Source organism: Corvus moneduloides, chromosome 20 (genome assembly GCF_009650955.1).
Source record: "Corvus moneduloides isolate bCorMon1 chromosome 20, bCorMon1.pri, whole genome shotgun sequence".
Classification (NCBI taxonomy): Eukaryota; Metazoa; Chordata; class Aves; order Passeriformes; family Corvidae; genus Corvus; species Corvus moneduloides.
This window is the reverse complement of record NC_045495.1, coordinates 7,765,493-7,784,225: the sequence shown is the minus strand read 5'-3', so window position 1 is coordinate 7,784,225 and position 18,733 is coordinate 7,765,493. Positions and strand designations below refer to the sequence as shown.

General features: G+C 44.3%; 1 protein-coding gene across 13 annotated transcripts in view; it reads right to left on the bottom strand.

The window, feature by feature from the left end:
• Positions 1–18,733, bottom strand: part of CLIP2 (CAP-Gly domain containing linker protein 2) — a 100,487-nt gene that overhangs the window by 56,226 nt on the left and 25,528 nt on the right. For all 13 annotated transcript variants that reach the window (XM_032129704.1, XM_032129708.1, XM_032129703.1 and 10 more), the window contains one exon: positions 7,533–7,752. In XM_032129704.1, coding sequence (XP_031985595.1) covers positions 7,533–7,644 — 112 coding nt within the window. In that variant the 5' untranslated portion in view covers positions 7,645–7,752. The remainder of the gene's footprint in view (positions 1–7,532; positions 7,753–18,733) is intronic.

The following is an 18,733-nucleotide window of genomic DNA, read 5'->3' as shown; positions in this document are numbered from 1 at the left end:
TCTTTCTTTTAATTTCAATGAATATTGGCTCAGGCCTTTAATGATTAATCTGCTCTTGCTGGATTAGTGCAATTGTTGGAGGCAGAACATGCAGGAGCAGATCCCGCCCTGAAGCTGCAGCCCTCCTCTGATGGGCATGACCACAGCCACACTGATGCTACTGCAGACTTACACCAGCCCAGCTGAATAGGATTTGGTTCATTATATTCCAACCTCCATAAGCTGAACATCTGTGGGAAGCTGATTTTCTTTCCCTGCTGTTCTGTGAAGAGATACAGACAGAGAGGACAGGACGGCGTCTGACCTCCACATGCCTTTGGGGTGTGCTCGCACCCCCTCCACAGTGAACGAGCTGAATATTACAGATTGACTCTATCAAATCCTTCTAAGAGTATCTAATCATTAAGACAATTTAAATCAGACTCACAGTTATCTCTATATGTTACCTGGAAGCAGATTAAATTAAGATTGATTCAATGCCCTTTTATATTACTTGGAATGAACTGAATTACTTCTCGGGAGAGGAATGCCACCAAAGGTACTTCCCCCCTTCAGGAGGGGAACCAGAAAGGGTGGAGGAACCACCACCTTCAAAAACCCCAGTACAAAAGGTGTTTCAGAGTGCAGGATGACAGGCAGAGTGGCTCATGAATGGCACATGTGGGCTGAATACAGGCCCTATGCAAAAGTCAAGTGGTTGGTCCACAACCAAGCCAGCAAACCTTTGGCATAGGATACACCATGAGGATGAGAACAAATATGCAGGGTCTCATGACAGCATCTGTGTCCATGAGCAACTGGATTTGTACAGAGGGACATGACCTCCACACAGGGCACTTCAGTCAACCCACAGCAGCACTGAGGGGATACGCTCAGGCTCTAATGATCGCTCAGCAGAGCTGCTCCCATGGTTGTTGCAGTTCCCACCCCTCAGCTGTACATCAGCCCTGCATCAGCAAAACAGTGACTCTCATTTGCAGTTTTTCCTGCTCAGCCCTTGAAAACAATCTTGTTTTCTTTCAGATACCTGATAACTCTGTGACCAGGTGACTGCCTGTGCATACCTGGATACTGCAGCTCTGGCTACTAATGAAGTGCTAATCTGCTGATACTGTAATAGAGGCATTTGATCCTCAAACATCTCACTGGCACCTCAACCTCCCAACTCCCCAAGGAACTGAAAACACTGTGTATACAGACCCATTAACATAAAGCAAGACCTAATCAAACTTCATCAACACCAATGACACATTTCCAGCAGGATCACTAATCCGACCCCAAGAATATCCACTCAGGGTTGCAGCATGGATTTAATTGAGGACAGCACTCAGATGGGAGCTGACAATACCAATCACTCCATGAGGCCTGATGCAAAACAGCAAAACCAAATGTTTGCTAGAAATAATAGCAGCCCCTGGCCCCGTGATGTTGGGTCTTCTCTTTCAATTCACCAGCACACAACACCCCAAGCTAATATTAATCAAGAGGCACAAAGCCTTTGAATAGACAAGAATTAGGTCCCTATGTCTGTGCCACTCAATCAGCTGCTCCGGACACTAGAATCCTATTTCTTTTGTTTCAGGCAAAACAGTGGTTTACTGTCTTTCATATTTATTTGGAAATTAGAATTAATAGATTGATACAAAACCAGAGAGCCTCAGCAGTTTCTTGCAGCTTTATAAAAAAAGCCTGTGTTAAGACACCACCAAACCATCAATAATTACCTGAGAACAACCTCCCCAGGTTCTCTCATTACTGAAGCATAAATTCCTCATTAAGGACACCATCCTTCCCTCTGTTTTTTACTGCAAAAAATTCTAGAAGCAAAAGAAATTGCTCCTTACTGCTATGCATCCAGCCAATTTAACTTAAACAACATTCTGAGAAATGCGAGGGGTGAACAACTGATTTCCAAGTTAATTTACTGATATGTTGCTGTTAATACTGTGACAGATAAATAAAAAGGAATGAAGATTTCCCACTAGGAAAGGCAAGAGCAAGGCACTAAATGTACAAGAGAGCTAAGGTGGTGGTGAGATTTAGGGTCCTCCAGCAGAATTGAGGCAGGTACAGATCAAAAGAGACTCGGCCATAGAACTGCTGAGTCTCAAACTAAAAGCGGCCCTCAAAACATAATCACATTTCTAGAAAAGAAATTAAGAAAAAAAACTTAACCCCCTCATGCAAACTCAACCCCTGGGCAGAGCAGTAAGTGTCCCCCAGGAGGTACCAGCCTCAGCCCATCAGTACCCAAAACCCAAATACAACTAACTGAGACCCGATACCCAGCTCAGGCTTATCAAACCCTCATTACAGCATGTTGTAGTTTAATTACCCTATGGAGCCCAGTCATTCCATTCTCTGTAACAGCCCTGGGAGCGTTCCAGTCTGCTTCACTCTTATTTTTAGTGAACAAAAGCAACAAACAGTGTTTGCAGAAGCAGACATTATGCCAGCATTATTAGCTCCGTGCGTTTATTCTTCATCTAAAATAATGCACATACACTTAGATGAAAACAGGAAGGCATTCCCAGGCTCCCAGCAATATGGTGTGTAGTTTAGCTATCACAGCATAGTTTTTGGCAATAAAACTAGGTAATGCTGAAAAACAGTTTTGCTATTGTTAGCCATGTCTAAATATGAAATTGATGTGACAGACACTTGCACTTGCCCATTCAGAAAGACAGGACCCATCTGTAAAATCCAAGGTCTGGATTCTGACTGCATGCACATAAGTCTCACAGAAAACTTAATAAGTTTGGGCTTTTTTGCCTCCAGCACTGAAGTCTCAATGTTGCCCAGCTCCATTCGCAAATCCAATATATTTCTTTTTTCCTCCACCTTTTGCTAGAATTTTTTAATTGAACATGAGATTTAAGAACCATAAACAAACACTAGAGCCAGCTGACAGCCAAATGAAGTATGAAAGGCAAATTTCTCCTCCAACCACATTACTCTAACACTGCTCTGAGCAGACAAAACCCACTCTGAAATGTGAATGCTTCTCTTCCCAGCAGCTTTCACCTGTTCCACCAGCTGGGAGGGCTCTGTGGGCCCATTCATCATAGCTTCCATTCTCTTTCCATCTTGAAAAAGCAGGCTTTTCCAGGAGGAGGGTGGGAAAGAAACTGAGACATATGAGCTTTGTAACAAGAAATCAAAATATTACATTGAGCCCTTTACCAGTGACCCACACCTTTAACACAGAAACCTCTCTTGCATGTGGGGTCAAGAGCAGTGACTTTCTTCACTTGAAACATGGGAAATAAGCCAACACATTTGTGGGAAATCCTCTCCTGAGGCAGCTGGAGATGAAATTTCAGTCTGGTTAAGGAAAGTAGTTACTGCAAAGCAGCCGAACTTATTTTTTCCATTGTTAGAGCTTTATGGGAGTGAAAGGAGAAGGATAGCCAGCATGGACACCACTCAAGGCTAATTTCTTCCAGGAGTCCATGTCAGCTGCCAGTTCCCCACTGACTTTTAGTGGAAATGGCAATTTCAGGGTTTTTTTTAAAAAAAGCCCCCAACCACAGCAAGCCAATGTACCTGACCCAGACCACCACCACAAAAGCTCTTACACCTAATGGCTCTGTGAAAGCACCAGCTCAGGTAAGGAGACACAACAACTCTCCACTCAAGCAAAGTTCAAAGAGGATGTAGGACATTCTATGAGCAGAATTGACTCTGAATGTGTTTTCAGGAAAAATAACTCTGATACAGCACGTAAGACAAGCTGGCTCGGTGTGACTACAGCACATTTGGTCTCTATAGAAACCTACAGCCCTGAATTGTGAAATTCTATAGACATGCACACAAAGCATCTCTCATCTGCATTGACCCTCCTTCTGGTACATAAGATGTGAGTTGTCAAGAGTACATGGAAATGTTGAAGAGGTATCTCCGTGCCTGGGAAAGGAAGAGAGAAATGAGAGATAGGTAAGAGACACTTGACTTTCTACAGAGGAATATGAGCAGAGCACTGGGGAAAAGAGAAAGGAGAAATCAAAGCAACTCTGTGTATTCCAGAGTAAGAATAAAGGGAAGTACCTCTACTTGCACTTGTGTAGACAAGATTGATAAACTTACGGGAGGGGAAGAAGATCAAAGTGTGAAGCTTTTAAAATTTCATTTGCATCTAATGGTTCTGACATATCTTCCATACAACTGGAGAATGGGCACCTTCTCTGAACACGCAATCTGAAAGATATAATCCCAATTTGGGGTCTTTCTGAGGCAGCCCCAAGCTCCCAGAGCCAAGGAACATCTCAGAGGCAACAGACTGGGCATTGCTGCAGTTTAATCCTGTGCTTTGTTGGATTTATGGTTCTCTTTTGCAGCTATATTTCAAGCTTTTGAGATTTCTATCCTCCCCCAAGGCAGCAAATTCATATAGATCAGTGTTGCAGCTCCGTATTTTGTAACCCAAACCACTCTGGTTTTCTTCCATCGAGCTCCAGAAAACAGAGAAGTCTCCTTTGGCTTTTCTGGCAAGAGGCGCGTTAAGTGCAGAGGCAAGGAGTAAGGCAGGAGTTCAGGGGCATGTACTGAGTTTTTGTGGAGTCAGAAAAACCTTGTCAGCCTCCCAGGAAGCACTTTCAATGCACAGACACAGGTCATAGAGCTCATGGTTTCTGCAGGGTTCTCAAACACCTCACAGAGACTCCTTCATGCAACTTTAAGATCTCATATGAAGTCTAGAGGTCCAGATTTGATTAATCCCAGGAAACGTAACGAAATCCACCTTCTACAGCCATCTACCACAATTCTTTGGCTGCAGGCACCCCCAAAATTCATGTAAGTGCCTGCTGCGGTTAGGGTTTCAGTGATGTAGACACTTGGCTCTGGAACAGAATTAAACCACTTTGACAGAAAAAAAAGAGTATTTTCTTTTGTAGTTTTCCTGTACCAAAGGCTGAATCCTGTGACTGTGCTGCAGCTAGGCCACACAGCCAACACAGATGCTTCTGTTCTCAGAGAAGGGCACACAGGCAGGTCAGCAGGATTTTGGGATGCACACTTCGTTCAGAGATTATCTTTGGAAAGGAGAGGAGCAAGAGGCAGCTGGCCAGGCTTTTGGAGGGATTTGCAGGAAGAAGAGCAGGTACAGGCCATGCAGGGACACAGCAGCAGCTCTTGAGCAGGACACTGAGCGAGAAGGTGTCAGAGATAAAACTACAAGCCCAACCGCTGTTATTCACCCAGCCCACGTTGTTTAAGTAGCCCCACAGGTGCTCTGTTCTCACCTTCTAGGTAGGAATGGCTCAGTGCTGTGATTGCTCCAGCAGCTCCACAATTTCCAAAAGCTTCCTGCACCATCCTGAGAGGCAGAGGAGCAGCAGCACAGCTGTCACACAGTACCAACCCACCATCACAAGACTTCTCCCCTTCTCCATGCCCACTTTTTTCCAGGAAAAAAACTTTAAACTTCTCAAGCAAAGTAGTCAGACTCTGTTTGGAGCCTGCACAGGGTACTTTGCTGCGCATCCCTTGGTGACAGATGGCTGGAGCTGAACAAGGCACAAAGGAACTCCAGCGAACACGCGCTGCATTCAGCCCAGAGGTTGCCTTGACCCCACCATTGACCGACCCTTTCATACCACAACACATGCACCAACTGTGCCTGCTGAGATGCCACTACAAAGCCTCTGGGGAGAAGAGAGGCCTCAGATCTTTTCCCGCATTTTGGTGTTTTTCATGTGATTAAAATCAACTGAAAGCAACTCCATGACATACTGCAATTATAAATCCAGACCAAAGCACCTTGAGAGAGTCACAACTGGGAGCTAAATAGGCACATCACTGGAGTTCTGGTTCATTTCTCAATCCCAGTTGAGGGGATGGAAAAACAAGGGGGAAATTCAGAAATACAGGGCCAGAAGAATAACTTTAAAATACACAGCCAAACCCATCAAATTTTCCTTTGTCAATTTGTGTTTCCCTCTAGCAAACAAATAAAAGGATAATTCAGTACCTTAGATTTGGGTGCAAAATTAAGAAATCAGGCTAATATTAAAACCCACTCACACAAAATTGCAACCCAAACATTTGTTAATCTCCACACATAGGGTCGAGTCCTCAACAAGAGAAGAGCAGTACCTCTCCAATCCCTACAGTGCTGTATCACACAAAAGGATCTGGAACTCTGCCCATGACCTCAAGCAGCAACTGGCCCCTCAAACAAGACCTTGCAGATGTGCAAAAAGCCAAGTTAGAGCTGTGACTTTTACAATACTGTTTGTGGAAAGAATTTAGAATGGCAGAGGTTATACGTACACGACTGGTCACTGAAAGAAGAGAGAGCTCAGCTGAAAGAATCCATGAGCAAAGCATAGCCCCTGATGAATAATAAGGGAGCAGAGTCAGTGGCTCAGCAGCAAGTAGAGTCTGTGTGTGAACATCCTGCACAGAGGGTGGGCCTGAATCACCATCCCAAAGTGCCCAAGCTAAACAGAAACCTCAGAGATGGGGTTTTTTGTTTAGATTAAATAACTAACACTTCTGCATTACTCTGACAAGAGGCAGCATTGTCTGGTGACACTCATTTTGCAGCACCATTATCCCTGACTAATTTGTCCGAGCATGCTAAAGCAAATTTTGACCAATATTATCTCCTTGATTGAAAATGCTGTCTGAGAGGTAAAAGGCTTTCCTGATCCTGCTAAATGTTATATATTTTGGGGACTGAAACATATAGCAAAGTAATCAGACATGTAGGAAGTGGCCTGAATTATAAGGACAAGAGGTTGACAGATCTAAAGAAGCAACCAGTGACCTTCTCAAATGAAAATGTAATATAGTGAAAGTACAAGTTTTGATAGGATATACATCATCCTGATGTGTTTCCCCAGAAGCAAGAAGAAAGCCTTTTTTAACAAAGTGAAATGAAAAACATGACATATAAAACTCCCATCTTGAATATTTACTAAATTATATATAATAGAAAACAACCCACCAGCCAATAAGCCAGAAAAATGAAACCTAAGCAAAACACACCCTCAATTGCTTTTGAAGTGTTAATTATACTGATAATGGCAGTCTGCAGAGCTTATGTATACACTGGATATAGATCAACAGCAGCAAGGCATGTGTAGGTATATGAAGGTAAGTCATTATTCAAATCCTAGGGCTTCAAATGTTTCTGTTTAAACAAAGGCACTAATTTGAGGTAATCAGCACAGGCCAAATCACCTTAAGTGCTCAGTTCTTACTCCTACATCCTCACAGGCCAATAGCAATGGCTACAGGGCAGTGTTTAAGGTCATCTGCCTAATTACCAGCCCTTCCCATGCCAATGTCTGTATAGGTACCTCTGTCAGCCCTTAGCATCAGGGGATCCATCTGTCTCCGACGAACTCCACAACTTGCCTCTTTTGTGCATTACTTGGGAGAGGGAGCCCATTTATTCAGCCTGTTAGACTTGTTTTGATCAGTCAACCTACATACAGATGGGGAATTTCACATCCCACGGAACACTGGCTCCACTAGCCCACTGCCTCCAAGCCAGACAATCACCTGAGTCAGCGAGCTCTTACCTTCTTTTGAGCCAGTGGTGACAGCAGCTGCAGTGGTCCCTGATGCCCGTCCCACTGGGCTGGAGTGCTTCCCAGCTCTGCCTGGGATTTTAAGTCCACTTGGTTTCAGCATGATTCCTGTCTCCTGTATCTCAGGCTTCTATTGCCAGTGTCTCAAGAGCTGTCTGGTGTTACCGTTCAGGCTTCTCGATGATGCCCCTCTTCTTCCATTGTCACACACCTGGGAGAGAAGAGCACAAAGAAATCAGAGAATGAGTGGGAGGGCATGGAAAGGTTCCCAGAAAGCAGTGCCCAGCTCCGTCCTCACAGCCCTAGAAGAGTCAGAACCTTTCATTTCTTCTCCTATAAAACAAAGGTGATAATTTCCCTCATCTCCCATCTTCATGTTAAATTTTTTTCATCAATCTCGAAGTCCTGGGCCAAAGATGAAACCTCCCAGAGCCATTAAACAAGAATTTAAATACAGTTTGGGATCTGAGTAAATGAAATGGTTTTGACTGGTTTTAAATTCTAAAGCCTCAGTTCAGCAACAGCCAAGCCCCAGCTGAGCTGTCAGAACCCTGACAAAAGGCATCACCTTTGATGCACAGCCCTGAGTCTGACCAGCCTTCAGGGCAGCCTCTCCAAACTGGCAGGGGAAGGAAGGATGAAGCCAGTGTCTGAGATGGGGCTTTCAGCTCCTTTCCTTAAAGACAAATCCAAAAACTTATCACAGAAAAAGGGCATTTAACCCTATGGATTTACAAGAAAATTTGAAAAAAAAAACAAACCCCAAGCTTCCTGAAACTTAAGCATAACTCTACCAACTATTCATTAGCAAAGTCACAACCCTTCCTTATATCATTCCCTTTCCAGCAGGCACATGGAATAAAACCTCCAAATTCCTTGCAAGGATGTTGCATCAACAAGTACAATTTTATGACAAGAAAGGAAAAATAAAGGAAATGACTAAGTTGCTTTAAAAAAAAAAAGCAATAACATTCCTAATGGATAAAGAAAAATAATCATAAAATGAGTCTATCAGCCAAAAGGAAGCGGAGGCTGGGAGCCAGCAGGCTAGGATGTGGAGCAAAAAAGGTGGCAGCAGAGTAAGCCAGGGACAATGCCAATCTAACAGCAGAGGGAATTGCAGGGAGAGCAATCCAAGGACCAGCCAGAAACTGGGGACACACAGACGTGCTTCCTGGGCAAAGGAAGGAGGCAGCACCCCTGAGAATCAGTGCAGCAAAGATTTACAGATGCTGCAAGGAGGGAATTGCAATAATAGGATGGCAAGTGATTAAGGCATGAGTAAGGACCTCAACACAGGCTGGGTCAGAGTGAGCAGAGGGCTGGCAGGGCTCCAGGAAAAGCTGCAAGCAGACACAGAGGAGGGAAAACCGCAAGGAGAATTCCAAAACTGTATTCCGGAGGGCCCACAAATATCTAAAACACCAAAGAGCAGTAAGAGTCAGTCATCCTACATCAGCTTAAAGAAACAAAGAAAGGACGGATCAGCAGAGACATCCTGGGGAGGGAGCCTGAGCAAAAAACTGAGGGATCAAGGCCTTTTCCCCATGTGCCCACAAAGGTGCTCAGTACCTGGGGTGGATTCAGACACCTGCAGACATTCACCTCACACAGAAGTCAGGCCTGGTTATGAGAGGCAGGATGCTCCAACCACATCACCCACAGCAGAAATAAGAGACAAGAGCAAGAATCTCTTCTCAAGGAAGAGAAAACCAGCCTTCCTGCAACAGAGCTGTCAAGGAACGGCTGTCAGAGCTGGACAGGAGGCGGCAGCTTCCAGCTCTGTTTAGCATAAAATAGGGAGACAAGGAACTGAATCTGGAGGTGAGAAACATTGATCAGCCAAGTTCCTTTTATCTGTCAAGCCATCAGATGTGGCATCTCCCACCCACTCCATCTCACACGACACATTTTGGCCAGGGCTGGCTTTGATTTTACAGACTAGTTTGATTTCTATCACTTCTGCTGGCAGGTGATGTGCTCTACCTAGATATCTCAATCCATCACCTTCAGCCTGAAAGTTTGCCCTCCTCACAACATGCCCTTACTCCTGACTCCTGTGCTTTCAACACAGTAATGCTAAAAACAAATGAACTCCACAGGCTGCTAATCATGCTCCCCTTGGAACAGATAGCTGCTTTTATCCTGAAATACAGCCACCATAAGCAGTTTGTGGCCACACTCACCGGGGTCACATACAGATTCAAAAACTTCTCAAGTGGGAATCATAGCAGATCCCCCACCTGGCTGTGCCCATTGCATGTCAGCTTATGGGGAGGGCCTGACAGGGGCAAACTCATCCATCTAAAGTGTCAATGTCACAAGCTGCAGGCTGACCAGAGCCAGGGACGGCTGCCTCAGCACATCCCTGCACATTCATCATCACACAGGGAAATTAGGATGAACTGGAGTAAATTTTACTATAAATGCAGTTTGTCAGCAATACACACATAAAAATAAACGTCTGGGACACTTTTAAAGAAGTCTGTGCCTGCTGCTAGGGACAGATACTCCTTTTCTGTCACCAGTTTCTCCCCCACTTCAACACAAATATATGTGATCAGATTTTTAGGAAGCTCTGAACACTGAGCACGGAGCTCTTCCAAATGACTCCATTAGGTCATCTTCACCACCCAGAGCAAGGCTGCCTGAGCCATCCAAGTTGCACATTAGCTCCTGACTGAGTGATGCAGCTTTTATGCTGCAGAAATACCCTTGGCCTGGGACACAGGCCAGTGTCTCCACAGGGCACTGCCCCGCTCCATTAGAGATAACAACATGCTCTGAGCTCCTGTACAGAACCCTCAGCTCACCAACGGGCTCTATTAGCAGAGCCCTCCCGAAAAACCTGTTTCCAGCTCTTCTGAAAAATCTGCTTCCAGCAGTAAAGGCTGAACACAGGCAAATTTGTGGCGTAAGAAACACATGAGCCATCTCTCTTCCCTGACACTGAAATCAGCCAGAATACTCTTTAAGCTCTACCCAGCAACTTCAGGGGAACTGAAAATTTCTATTCTCTATGTTATTTATCATTCCTGCTCCCCATATTACCTGCACAAGCTGTAAGCTTTGCCTTCCTGCAAAACTTCATGGAAATGTGACTTCCTCCAGACACACTCCATCTGCTCCTCTGGATACTCCAGTGCCACCAGCTCTGCTTATTTTGTTTTTATTTCTTTTGTGAGATATGACAGACAACAAACATTTTCTAGATCTCTGCTACATTCTTCCTGCAATCTTTCCATACTGGAATGAATGGTTCTGTCTGTTCCCACAACCAAGAAAAACATCCCAGGAATGCACAATATGAAAGCCTGCTTCAAATGACCAAAATATTCTCTTCCTCATCCTTCCATCAAAAAAGGGGACAGCTGAATGTGAGTCACATAGGCTCAGATTCAAAAAGGGGAACTGTTCTCAACTAAGTACAGATGTACAGCCAAAAAATGCCTTTCACCAGGAGCAATATATCTGATTATGCCTGGCCAGTATCATGGATAATTGCATCAAAGCAGCACACATTAAAAACAAACAATTGGAGGTGCTTAGAGTAAGTTATTTCATAAATATGGTAGAGAAATAACACAAACCAAGGACTGGAAGAAAAAGTCTTTGGCAATACAGCTTATCCACAGCTTCTCTGCTTCATCCATCCCTCTTACCCTCAAGAAGGTACACAAGTACTTGCTTGCCACATGGAATAACATCCTCTTCAGGATGGGCATAAGCAACAAAGCAAACACCCGGACCCAGCACACTCCCCAGAGGAAAGCCCTCATGGGTGTACACAAAATAAAGATCTCTTCACCTCAACATACTGAGTGCAACAACTGCAAGACACAGGAACAGGTTTCCAGACACCAGACTGAGTTGGCCTGAATCCCATCCTCTGCCTGGTGCTTCCTTCTGGCTGGCTCTGGGTGTTAGGAAGTGTTTACCTAACATGACACCCTGGGCAAGGCACAGGGATTTCATTATGAGAGCAGACCCATGTAGAATTCCAACCAGCTCTATCTGAATACTGCTGTAACAGTTGGGTCTAGATTTAGATTTCTAATTTTCTGAATTTGAAAATTCACATGTAAGAAATCAAATTTCAATTTTTCAGTCAGAGATGTGCACACCTTTCCAGGGCTGAGGCCCATAGGAAAAAAAGGTAAAGAACAGCATTTTATTATCAGATTGAGGGAAACCAACATTATCATGTTGTCCAAAAGGTTAATGATAACAACAGTGCAGAGAAGCAGGACAACACTTTTATTTAAAAATTATTTTGACTTATGCAAATAATTACTTCAGAGACAATTATTTGGATAGGAAAAGGTTAGCACAATAAAGTCTCTGTTTTTTTCCTATTCCCATCCAGGACAGCTTTTTGAGAATCAATTGCTTGTGCCATTATTTAAACACTATCCCATCTTTTCTCATGTTCATACTACAGATGAGGAGCACCAGGGTTTGGGATGCAGCACATTGGCAAGAAAAATTTCAGCCCTTTTCAGGGCTATCATATGGCTCAATCTGCACAAAGACTCTTGCATTAGCCTCCAAGAGGTTTCTGGGTTTCATCCCCTGACTTCTGTCAGAGCCTCTGGGGCTCTAGAAAAGAGCAACCCTGCCTTAGAACAGCCCCAAAGCCACCCCTGCTTCCCCTCTGAAAACACCACTACTGAGGGCAGAAACCTTCAGCATCAAGCACTGTAAATGTTCAAAACAGTATGTGAAGCTCAATATGTCCCCAAAAATAAAACAGTAGAGAAGAATTTGATCCCCTGATCACTGGAGGAGCTCTGCACTCACCTCAATAAGCACACAGAATAAAGGCAAAAAGCTTTCAGAGCCAAATCTGGTATTCCTTTATTAGGCCTTATATAAAATCTTTACTGGCCTAAAGATACTGATTTTTTTTTTTTTTTTTAAAGTCAGGTGAAGTTACTTAATTTCTTGTTTCTGAGCATTTGGTTGCATCCACTCCATGTGTCTAAGCTTTTCAGCAACTTCTCCACTCCCAGGAAAATGAGATTTTCAAGCAGCAAAGCCCCATCTCCTGGAGTTCTTACTCCTGCATATATTAATGCCAAGTGTCCCATCCCAGGGACAAGGGCAAGTAAAGATTTGGTGCCCCAGGCTCACAACCTCACAACACTGACCAAACTGCAAAGATGGGCTAGGGATTTCAAGAATAGAATTTTGCCTTGAAATCCAGATCCAAGGGCCAGACTTGAAGCACTTAGTCTTGTGTGAAAGGGACAGGAAATGAATCTGATCAGAGACAGGATCTGATAAGGCCAAACTGCAGCTTTGCTAATAGAGACAGATTATGCTGAGAAGAAAAGGCAATTTTATCTTTTAATTCCTTAAGATGCTCCATCCAATCCAAAGTAATTGTGCCATTGCCTTCTCACTTCTCTGATTAGTTACTCCTTCTGACAAGCCACCAGAAACCCGTTTCTGACGCATGTGGCAGATTAGGAGTAAATCTTTGCACTTAATTGAAGTATAGAGGAAATGAGAGACACTCATTTTTAATTAAGATCAGACTCCTCTTCCAAGAGAACCTTTCCTTCTCTCATAGAGGGAATGGAGACAGAGTACTGCAGGAATGAAAGGAGCATACTGCTTCCAGTTACATGTAGGGAAAACCAGGGAATCCTGGTACCCTCTGTCAGCCATCAGGATTTTTTCTCTCTTGCAGTTGGAGAATTCAAATAGGTTTTCAGCCATAAAACTCTGTTGTTACCACATAGTTTCCCTGACAAGTGTGAAGTGTTGTTAACTTCTAGAGAAGCCCATGTTTAGTCTTCTTGCTCACTCAAGTTTCTTAACAATTAGCAGAGAATGCCAAGAGAAAGACTAGAGAATTTTTATTTAAAAACTCAGGTATTTTTTAAACTAATTCTAACCTCTATGATAGACTAAACATCTTGTGATTTACTTCTAAACCAAGATTTTTTAAAGGAAGAATGTGCAAACCCCTCCTCCTATTGCACTCTAAAAACCACAATGCAAATCCTGAGGCAAAGTGCAGAGAGAAAAAGCCAAAGTACATTCAAGGAAGTCATCACATAATCTGTGGAGTAATTATGGACTGGATGAGCTCGTGCTCCTCACACTGGCAAAATGCCTACTGAGGACTGACACAGTAAATAGCAACAATTCTGTACTAATTGAAGAGCAAAACTGTCTCTAATTTGTGGGGAAAATCCTGGGGATGGTCTTGGTTCTGCATGAGTTTCTGCTCCCTAGAGTTCAGCCCTGGTGGCAGGAAACAGTGTCCCTGCAGAGATTTATAGGAGCATGACCCCAAAGCTTCAGGCTCACACAGGAAGGGAACAGAATGTACACAGAGGTTTCACAACTGCTGTCCTGCAGATCAGTACAGACTTGATTCATGGCCACTCTATTCCATTAGAGATTTCTCTACAATTCACGAGGCTTTGATGAAATCCAAGAAATCTATTCACAGAAAATCTTATTTGTCAAAAACAGCATCTGGAAGAGAAATATGAGGAGAGCAAGCAGAGTGCAGGAAACACAATGATACACGACATATATATTCCATTATAATGGCTTGGTATTGTTCTACTGGAGAAGCAATTTCTTTAATTAAATATGAGCTATACAACAACCCAGTCATGCTATGCATGCTGTGCAGGGCTGCAGAAGGATCTCAATTTCTGGAATTTCCTAGCTTTTAACTGCTGATTTAGCACAGCACTGAAGTTCACCCTGGCACTTAATCTGTTACTAATTGGAGCTCAGATTAATACATATATTTTAATTTGTGCACTTCTATAATCAGTCCTGAACTTTGATTATGAAACAAAACCAGGACCTGGGTCCCTTCTGCCCTGATTTTTCCCCCCTTTTTACAAGCTAGGCTCTGCAGACCAGTCTGCCTGATGGCACTGCATTTGTAGCACTTTAAACTTGCAGATGATTTAGTTAAAAGCAAAGAAAATAAGAGTAGGATGCAGCAAGTTTCTGGTGCACCTTGGAACACACTGGGCTTGCCCCTGAAGCCCTTAGTGTGCTCCACTAATGCTGTCCAGTGCCTACACACACTCAAGTGCACTAGGAAAAGGTACCATGTTAATGCAACTCCTTTTGTGATGGAGACCTGGTCATCCCAGCAGGAACCAGACAGAAGCCTTGCCCTGGGCCACTGCAGCTGTAACATCTACTACAGAATCTCCTCAGAACAACCCCAGTGCAAACAGTGTCACACCAAGGGAAACCTGACCCTGCCTCTCTACAAGCTGCCAGAACCTCAGGCAGGGATGCAGGATAGGAATACCCAACCCTGCCCCTGCTGCAGCCTCTTTCCATTAGTTATGGAACCACTGTATAAGATATTTCATTCCCAGCAACTTCAGCCTCCGCTGCCCAAGAAACTCCCCACCAGCTGCCAGTCCAGATTTACCCAAGCCAACCTTCTGCCCACGCACCTCCTGTGCCCTTTGCAAAACTCTGACACCCTCCCATTGTGCCCAACTCCCATGAGACAGCTTTGCCCTTTGTCTGGCTTCCCTGTGCCATTCTGAGCAAGAAATGCTCTCCTTTGAGAAGTCCTGAGATATGAGACTCACCAGTTCCCGGGTCATCTCTTCCCAGGTGACCTTCTCCAAACCTCCTCACTTGAATTCAGTCTGGTCTAGACATAGGCAACCTGAAATGCATGCTGTATCCCAGGCAATGTCCCACCAGGCCAGGGACAAACTTTATACCAAATACTATGAGCTAACATCATCTCAATCCTTCAAACAAAGCAACTGTTCGCAAAAATTTAAAGAACTTCACACTCTGGGTGTTAAGATACAACAGGAGGGAAGCTAAAAAGTAAATACAGACTATGGTAGAACAGGTGGGTTGGAAGGGACCTTTAAAGATATCTAATCCAACCTCTAATCACCCCATAGCTAAGATACAGCACTGACAGCCAGGACTCCTGCTTCTTTCTTCCACAGTGGTCACTAAACATCCTTGCTACATGCAGGGGGATGGTAACAGTACCAATCTGTGAACTGTGGGGGCAGACCAGGAGGTTACACCACTGGTACCTCTTAAAAGATCTGAGATCACCAAACCAAAGACACTCAGGAGGAGCAAACCCACTCTCCCTCTGGGACACCAAGAGCAAACCCCATCCCCTCTACCCACACAAGCATCCTGCTTCTTATTGCTGTACTGATGGCAACAGAGCAATGCTGGACACATGGGTTCCCTGAAGCACCCTCCTCCTCCTCCCTGCTGATTCACCAGCCCAAACTCAGCCTCCCACTTAAGCAGATGACCTCTGGGTTATGTGCATTAATTGCTGCTTTCTCCAAGCCTCTCTACAAACACTGCCAGCCCTCACTCACACTGACATATCCACACAGCTCTCACCACAACCAGACAAGGAGAACAGTAATTTGGAGAGTTTGCTTTCAGTCAGTATGTGTTAATCATGGAGTTTCTTAATTTATCACCTGTAACCTCACTCATCTCACACACTCCTCACACAACAGGAGTTTGGATAGCTCATGGACCTTAAAGTACAAGAAGGAACATGTCTTATTCAAATTACACCCCTATCATATTCAAATTACATCCCTATCAATGACCAAAATCATCATTTTCCAAGTTACAATGTTGACAGGTAAGATCCAATTTGATATGTTATCTCCTCCTGCCACACAGATCCTTTTCCCCCACAACTCACACCCTGCCTTGCAAAAGCCAACGTTTACTTTGGATTACACCACATGGAGAGAGACAAGATCCCAGCTCAAAGCCTCTGGGCACTAAGCCACACCAGCACCAGAGGATGACTCCCTAGTATCTAATACATGGGGAGGTTGGGGATTGCAGTTTCTAGGGATTGAGAAGATAAAACCCCACCCTGCGCAGTCAGATTGCACAGCAGGTGTGGAGACTGAACATGCCCACTCCAGCAGGACCTGTTGGGCTGACAGGATCAGGAGAGGCTGCCACATCTGGGCCAGGCTGTCAATCCCAGCCTCCTCCCACAGCAGCTGAGACCCTGCAGGAGCTGGACTCCTCCACAGCCTGGTTTCAACCACATCTCTATCCAAACACTGCCATGCCACTGGGAAGCACACACAGCAGTCCATGACGTGTAGATGCTGGCAGCCAAAAGGAAAGGGTCTGGATAGACAGATCAGTGCTAAAAATAGGGTTTAATGGTCTGTATCTCTGGAGATAAGAGTGATGAACTCAGCCTGCAAGAAGGTGGGCAGGACAGATGGATCAGCCCACCACACTCCTGGAGTACCACAGCACTATGTATTCCAGCTGGAGCTTTAGAGTCACCACGTGTCCCTGGCTGCTCCTTCACTTCTCACAGAAACAGGCTGTTTCTATACCCCTAATGCAGGCAAAGCCACAATCATGATTTTATACAGAGATCAAGATATAATCTCATCTAGCTAAGCAAGTACAGCACCCTTACAAAAAGCAGCCTCCTACATCACAGTGCAGAGCAGTGGCACAACATCTCTAACACAAACTCATCATGTTTCAGCCAAAAGGGAAGAGCAAAAACTGAGTTGTCACTTTTAACAATGGCAATCAAAGTTGCTGGTACCCTAAGGCAGAGTGTATCATAGCACTCCATAAACCTGAATCATATGATCACCAAAAAGTACCATTTGACTTTGACATTTCCATGTAAGTGTGCTGAAAGTGCTCCTACACCTTCTTGGCACCTAGCCAATGTGCTTTGGGGAGATTCAGAGATAAAAAGGGGAACAGTGCTTGCAGATGCTTCCGAGACATCAAGATTAGGCTTGCAGGAGGCACTGATATTGCCAGTATTGTTTACTAGAAATATACATAAATATATGTACACATATAAACAAAGTTTTCCTATGGATGAGACTCAGCAAGTTCAAAAAGCTACTCCGTAGACCCCAGTAAAAGCCCACATAAACAGACACATAAAACATGAGCAGTGAAAGGCAAAACATCCGCTTCCTCTGTCTCACCAGCATATTCCACACAAGCCTGCCTTTTTGTGCCATATTGTCCATCATTAAATCTCCATTCGGGATGGCTGGTGGATGGGCCATCAGCTAAACATGCCACACTTACCAGGCAGGAAACAAAAGTCCAGCGGGTAGAAAAAAAAAGAAGGCACTTATCCAAGGTTGCAGACTGACCTGCTCCAATTTGCATAGTAAGGATTTCAGTTATAAAACAAATAGCTACGTGCTAACTATAGCCAAGGAGGAGGCTTTACTCACCAGGGCCAACTTCATGCTGACAGGAGCCACTGAGGTAGCACAGTACACGATACACGCCAGTCAAACATGAGGCTAAAAAGCCCATTAAACACAAGTGGAGAGGCCTCTTTTCCTAGGGAGGTTTGTTCTGCAGCCAGGACAGTCCCTGCCTCCAGGGGAGGCACTTGCAGGTCATGAATGGGAGTGTTTGCAAAGGATGGGAAAGTTTGTTTCAACAGGCAGCTGCTTTTTGTGCCTGTCAGGCCACGGAAAAGTTTCCAGTACTAATTACAGGACACTAAAGTTGTCAGAGCACGATGCAACAGATAAATAGGGGAGGAACATGCCAGAGGAAGAAAAAAACAGATCAGCCAGAGAAATCCTTTGTCAGTGACTATGCCAGAAGCTGGTGCCTCAGGCTGGACGCCTTCCCTGCCCCACCAGAGGATGTGCATCAAAAGAAGTTCATGCTGCAAAAGAAATTGTGCTGGTTTTTGTCAGTGAAACACATTTGTCCTTTGTACAGAAACAGGCAGATAGACAAAGTGACAATGACAACAACAAAACAAAGGGGAAGACATGCACTACAGAAAGGGTTCAAACTGAGCCAGACTGCCCAGAGAGGCTGTGCAAATTCCTTCATTGCTACATTATTCTTTGAAAAATACAAATCTTCAAACCTCTGTCTTGAATGACAGGTGAAGACAGATCCAACCTGGAACAGACAGATGGATCAGATGATTTCTTGAAGATTCTGTGCAGTCTTTCCAGTGTAACCAATACCCACGTGGTCTTTACCACACTATGCAAGTTATTCAGTAAAATAAAATAGAATTAATGTCGACCAACAGCTCTGGCACATGCAATACAATTTAATTTGCATTACCTTTTTAAAGGAAGCACGTGTGAAAGCACAGGAAAGGTATTTATAAGGACCAAAAGGGGATTTAAACGTTTCAAGATCCA